General features: G+C 35.9%; 1 protein-coding gene across 1 annotated transcript; it reads left to right on the top strand.

Moving 5' to 3' along the window:
- The first annotated feature begins 1273 nt into the window (after positions 1-1273).
- On the top strand, positions 1274-6258 carry LOC144439257 (bifunctional glutamate/proline--tRNA ligase-like). Its single transcript, XM_078128531.1, is given in 13 exon segments — positions 1274-1450; positions 1757-1966; positions 2485-2557; positions 2769-2848; positions 3160-3417; positions 3680-3751; positions 4041-4166; positions 4489-4662; positions 4871-4957; positions 4959-5032; positions 5455-5533; positions 5793-5857; positions 6102-6258. Coding segments are annotated over 13 exon segments (1632 nt in total).

Raw genomic sequence — 6258 nt, 5'->3', positions numbered from 1 at the left:
TATTACTATGTTTACCAAATCGTTTGCGATGCTGCCCCCTATGTATAATGTATACTTGATGATGCAACTGTTTTTGGTTCGTGGTAAAATCGGTTACCCTATGCCAGGTTTATAAAAACAGAAATATTCACACTCAAAAACTAATATCGTGCTGTATATGTTGAGGTATACTGCAAACGTTATCTTACTTTTCACTATATGTTACGAACACTGAATTATTTCGCCAAGTCGTCACCCATGGAACAAATATATCGTGTAGTTTCGTTTTCAGCCTGTGTAAAATTGTAAGGAATAGTTATACCAACTAATGAAAAATTACTAATTGACCTTTTAGATTTCACTGCGATGTCAATAGTAAAGTATTACTAACCCAACCATCATTTCCGCAACCCCAACCCTCTCCACTGTCACCACCACCACCACCACCACCACGAATTATTGTTCAACCAATGTTGTCAAAATATCCGTTTTATGTTTGAGTGACTGAACAATATGGCCGAAGTCAACAACCCTTGAGTATACATTACAGTTTACCTGTCCACTAATATCTTCACATTTCAGTACAATAACTGTAGGCCGGTTTGCTTCCTTTTTATACTGGTCATTTTTTTAGCAATTTAGAAATGTCCCGAGCACCCTATAAACGTTTCATGTTGTGAGGTAAAACAGTTTGAATGACTTCCTTTAAGCTATGTGGCAGTGTACTTACACACGTATATCGTTATTATGATTTATTACATACTAACCTTGAGGCAACTTATTTTACTGACTTCCAAGTATGTACACCATAGGTCAGAAACTTTTCATTCAATAAGTATTGACATGAATTGTAATTCATTCCACAGACAACACAGTTATTACACGCACGTTTCTTAGTGCAGCGGTAAGAAATGCCCCCACCCCACCCCACCCCTCTAAGATCTCCCATGTGGGGGTCAAAACGTCGGTAATAAAGTATTAACGTAGTTTAGACTATAAAGGAATTGTCAACTTTATTCATATTTACCAATCTCAAGTTCACGTCTCCTAATTGGTTTGTCATTGAAGTTGGACTGACTGCAGTTCTCGACCAGCTTCATGACGTTTTTACTGAATGTAATAGCCACTTAAAAGTCATGAATATTCATTGTTCACTTAATTGCATAAACATGTCTACTGACTCTCATGGGGCAATGTGGCCCATAGCAAAGCCCCCAATTGTCCTCATAATTCGTACGTACACCATTTGTTTATTTAAGGATACCACACTCCAGTAGATGTAAAACCAAGTAAGATGTCTACTGACCAAGAAAAGAAAGATACTCCTATACCACCAGGTAAAGATGAAACTGATAAAAGCAATGTTGATAAATCATTATATGAAAAATCAAGTACAGACGGAGCCAAGAAACAATCAAGATTGGGTATGGAAGCTAAGAAAGAAGAAAATCTTTCCGACTGGTATTCTCAGGTAGACTTTCATTTTATTTACAGAAATTATCTTTCGTCAAATTTTATTCTGAATTTGCCAATACGTTTCTTATCAATAGGTACCATAAGTGCCATCAAGATTTGTTCCAACACATGGGATTTTTCGTACATACAATTATTTCAAGACATCTGAATGGTTAAACATACATTGTATATCATATAGTAAAGGTGAAGGAATAAAGCACATAAACGAATTCTTTGTCGCCCGCTTTTTTCGTTACCCTTCTTTCTGTTATCCCCCTCCCTCTCGCCACCATCTTTATATCCCCAAATTCCATTTCCATAGGTTATCACCAAATCTGAAATGATAGAGTACTATGACGTCAGTGGTTGCTACGTCTTGCGTCCCTGGGCGTACAATATATGGGAGGAAATCAAATTGTTTTTTGATAGGAGGATAAAGAAACTTGGTGTCGAAAACTGTTACTTTCCAATCTTTGTATCTCAGAGTGCACTAGAAAGAGAAAAGACACACATTGCTGACTTTGCTCCAGAGGTGATGTATCTGACTATTTGTCATAATTAGTATTCAAGGTTTCTTTCCTTGTCTGTGGATGTAAGTTTTAATTGAATAATGTTTATCGATATGATAATGATGAAAGATTCTAATGGAATTTATATATGTATGCAGCGTCTTTATTCCATCTGAGGCAACAGTTTTAATGAGGACACGTACTATCATTTTTACCTTCGATAAGAGAAAGGTGCGTTATGTCCTTGTCTGTCTGTCTGTCTCTGTCTGTCTGTCTGTCTGTCTGTCTGTCTGTCTGTCTGTCTGTCGATTGTGTGAACTCTATATCTCAAAACTATATTATTAATTCTGAGACTATTGAAACTTATACATATCTTCTCTATGGAATTAACAAGAACTAATTAGGTCTTGCATTATTTATACACAAAGAATTATTGTGAATCTGTAAATCAGATCTTTTATATATTTAATTATTTATTGATTTGATTTGATTTGATTTTTTATTAATATCATAATATTATTGACGTATATCAAATAATTAGGTTGCCTGGGTAACAAGATCAGGTTCAACAGAACTCACTGAACCCATTGCTATTCGACCAACTAGTGAAACAGGTAATCAGTATTAATTTTGAGTTTGTTTTATTTGTTTATTTATTTATTTATTCATTTATTTGTTTATTTGTTTGTTCGTTTACATGTTTTATGACTTCAGACGTACGAAGAGTTGACGATTTATTTTGCATATGTTTTACATATTTTTAGCAATGTTATTGTGAGACGTCCATGATTTCAACTAATAACCTGAAATACTTACCCTTTCTAGTTATGTATCCAGCATATGCAAAGTGGGTTCAATCACACAGAGACCTGCCTTTGAAATTAAACCAATGGTGCAATGTTGTGGTAAGTATTTCAATCTCGACTTAAAGTAAATCACGAGCCTTTACACACAATATTTGCATATCTGGTTTACTTCGGCGGCTTTGCAAGCCTATATGCCCTAACCCATGTAATTGTTGTAATTGAAGAGTATATAAATTAAGTTCTTTGACCATCTTACACGTTTGTGGGTACAAAAATTATAGGATATCTAATAAATGACAGATTATGGTAATTGTGTAGAAAGACTAGCTAGTGATTTTTTTTCTTTTGATTTATTTTGATATTTCACATATTTTCCGTTTGCATAAAAAATACGCTTTTGTATTTGACAGCGATGGGAATTTAAGCACCCACAACCATTCCTGCGAACACGTGAATTTCTATGGCAAGAGGGTCACACAGCCTGGGCGAATCGTGCAGATGCCGTGGAAGAAGTTTATACCATCCTTGACTTCTATGCCAAGTTGTATGAGGAATTATTAGCCATTCCAGTGGTCAAGGGAGAGAAAACAGAAAAGGAAAAGTTTGCCGGAGGTGATTTCACAACCACTGTCGAAGCATACATATCTGCCAATGGTAGGGCTATCCAGGTAACTTGCTCCGTTGATTGACACTCGATTCTTCAATGTTCAATGTCACTGGTTACAGAGTGACTAGCACTGGCTGGAATACAATCCCCTTCGAATTCTTGTTTAATTAGGTCATAACTTTGCCTCTATTGTTTGCTTAAGGCAAAGCAAGTTTGAACAAGTTTGAAGAAGAAGAATATTGTTGTTTATTAACTTTAAATTTGATAGACTTCTGTTGTTATAAATCAAATCGTACTCACATTCCTTTATCTATAAAATGTAGGGTGCAACGTCTCATCACCTTGGGCAGAATTTCTCTAAGATGTTCGACATTACATTTGAAGATCCAGCACAGGTGAGACTACGTGCCATTCAACGCTTTTTTCAAGGGAGCTATAACTTTTCAAAATTTAACACAAACTATTATATTAACCAAAAACAACAGATAGTTCATTTAATTAGATAGCTTGTATTAAGATAGCCAGTTAGTTGTCATTGTTTATCATGTATTTCCAAAACGATGAGAGAGATGGCAAAATTTATGCTTTGTAACATTTACATGTAGGTGGTACCAGGTCTTGGGTGATTTTTACATCAGCATTTGCTTGATTCGAAAATTTCAAAAATTCTTTGTGTTCTTTCAGCCTTCCAAACACGAATATGTACATCAGAACTCCTGGGGTGTGACAACTCGTACCATCGGTGTGGTTTGTATGGTACATGGTGATAATCTGGGCCTGGTATTACCACCAAGAGTTGCATGCGTACAGGTTAGTGCCTTAATTTCACATGTAATGCTCCCATCCTCCATAAAATGTTGTAGACGGATGTACTACTAGAGTGAGTCTAAAAGGACGTACACGTATGATTTTCTTCGTCCCCATACATGTAACTTAAACAGTGAAACTTTTCTAAACAAGCTGTCCACACCCTTCTGTGTATCCTCAAACTGTCTTTGTTCAGCAGCACGTATTCCATTACTCAGGGTTTAGTATTATGGTTATTTCGCAGGATGTTTGTAAATTTTGGAGAATATTATTACTCCCCAACAACTGTATCTTAATGACCTTTCTTTAATTGTTCTCCTTGTAGACCATCATTGTACCATGTGGCATCACTGCAACACTATCTGAAGATGACAAGAAAGAGTTGATGGAAAAGTGTCAGCAGTACGTAAAAATATTCAGCGATGCTGATATCAAAGCCAAGGGTGATTTCCGAGATAACTATTCTCCAGGCTGGAAATTCAATCATTGGGAGTTAAAGGTTAGATGGTGTTTTTTGACTATTAATCATAATCAAACTATCTTTCATAATCATAGAGTTAATGTTGTATGTGTGACTCGAAATTGTAAAAGGAAAGCCGAGGCTAAGTTGATTTACTACATCGCCCTGTTTAAGTTTTGTGTATCTTGTGGTGCATTCACTACATGAAGTGAATATGCAATACTTATATCAATTTGCTTTCTGACAGGGAGTGCCCATACGTATAGAACTGGGACCACGGGACTTGAAGCAGAAGCAGTTTGTTGCAGTACGTCGAGATACTGGCGAAAAGGTTTACGCTGTCCGAAGAGAGAGCTGTTGAGCAGATCAAGTCATTGCTGGAAGATATACAAGACAACCTCTTTAAAAAGTGAGTTTCGGTGGTTAATATGGCATTTCAGATACATATGTACTTTGTACTATCAGAGTGAAGATATATACAAGTATTTAGGTTTAAAAAATAATGATACATCTTCTAGTCTTATCTTTATCTTATTACACCATAGAGTTATCGTGAGTAATGAATATTTATCTCATATATATGACATAGAAATGGCCAGTCAGACATTGATACTGACCTGTGAGGTCCCTCTTCAAGGTTAAAACACTCAAACACTTAGATCATCATTCAGTTTATCTTATTATTTCCCTCTCTCAGTTGAACTTGTACAAAAATCAGAACGGACAATTGTGTTGTGTTAACGTTTCTACTGCCATGTGCTTTGATTTAACTGTCGAACATAGTGTATGACTATAGCATTTGAATAAGATTACTATTCTTTGTTATTGCAGGGCTAAGAAACAACGTGATGAACATTTGAAAGTGACTACAGATTGGAACGAGTTCTGTACTTTTCTTGACCAGAAAAATGTAAGTTTCACTCCAAAGATGATAAAAATAGCCTGTGTAGTTGGTGACATCGGTCGAGTACTCAATCGTTTGTGAGATTGCAAAGTGTTTGTCTGTGACAAAAGGTCGGATGTATATAGAGAGGATAAAATTCTATGTTTGCGGATGGATATGAACGGTTACTTCATTGCACAAGGATACACCTTCAAATATAGAAACATAGCTTATCCTTGCCCCAAACTAATATATTGAATAATATGTTTCTCTTTCTCTTGAGCAGCTGATCATGGCACCATTCTGTGGCGAAATCCCATGCGAAGAACGAATAAAGAAGGGTAGTGCAAAGTAAGTCTCAACAAAATTAACGAAAAGATTTTATCATGGAAGAATCAACTCAGTACAAAACTCCAATCTCACAATTTCTTAAACAAGATTTTTTTTCTGTAAGTCATCTTAACAGCTGAACATGAATGATTGGGTGAAAGTGGAGTTTGTCAATAAATTTTACACCAATGAAATATTTTACCAATAGTTTTGCGTTCACAACAATTAATTGATCATGTTGTTTATATTTCCAACTTTAACACAGGGATCAAGATATCGAGCCTGGTGCTCCATCAATGGGTGCCAAATCGCTGTGTTACCCATTAGAGCAACCAGTCGAGGTGACAGCCACAACTAAATGTATACATCCAGATTGCAAGAATACAGCAATCAAATATTGCATGTTTGGACGCAGCTATTAA

The sequence above is a fragment of the Glandiceps talaboti genome, chromosome 8 (genome assembly GCF_964340395.1).
Source record: "Glandiceps talaboti chromosome 8, keGlaTala1.1, whole genome shotgun sequence".
NCBI lineage: Eukaryota > Metazoa > Hemichordata > Enteropneusta > Spengelidae > Glandiceps > Glandiceps talaboti.
The sequence above is the reverse complement of the archived record's forward strand: the minus strand, read 5'-3'. Positions and strand labels throughout refer to the sequence as shown.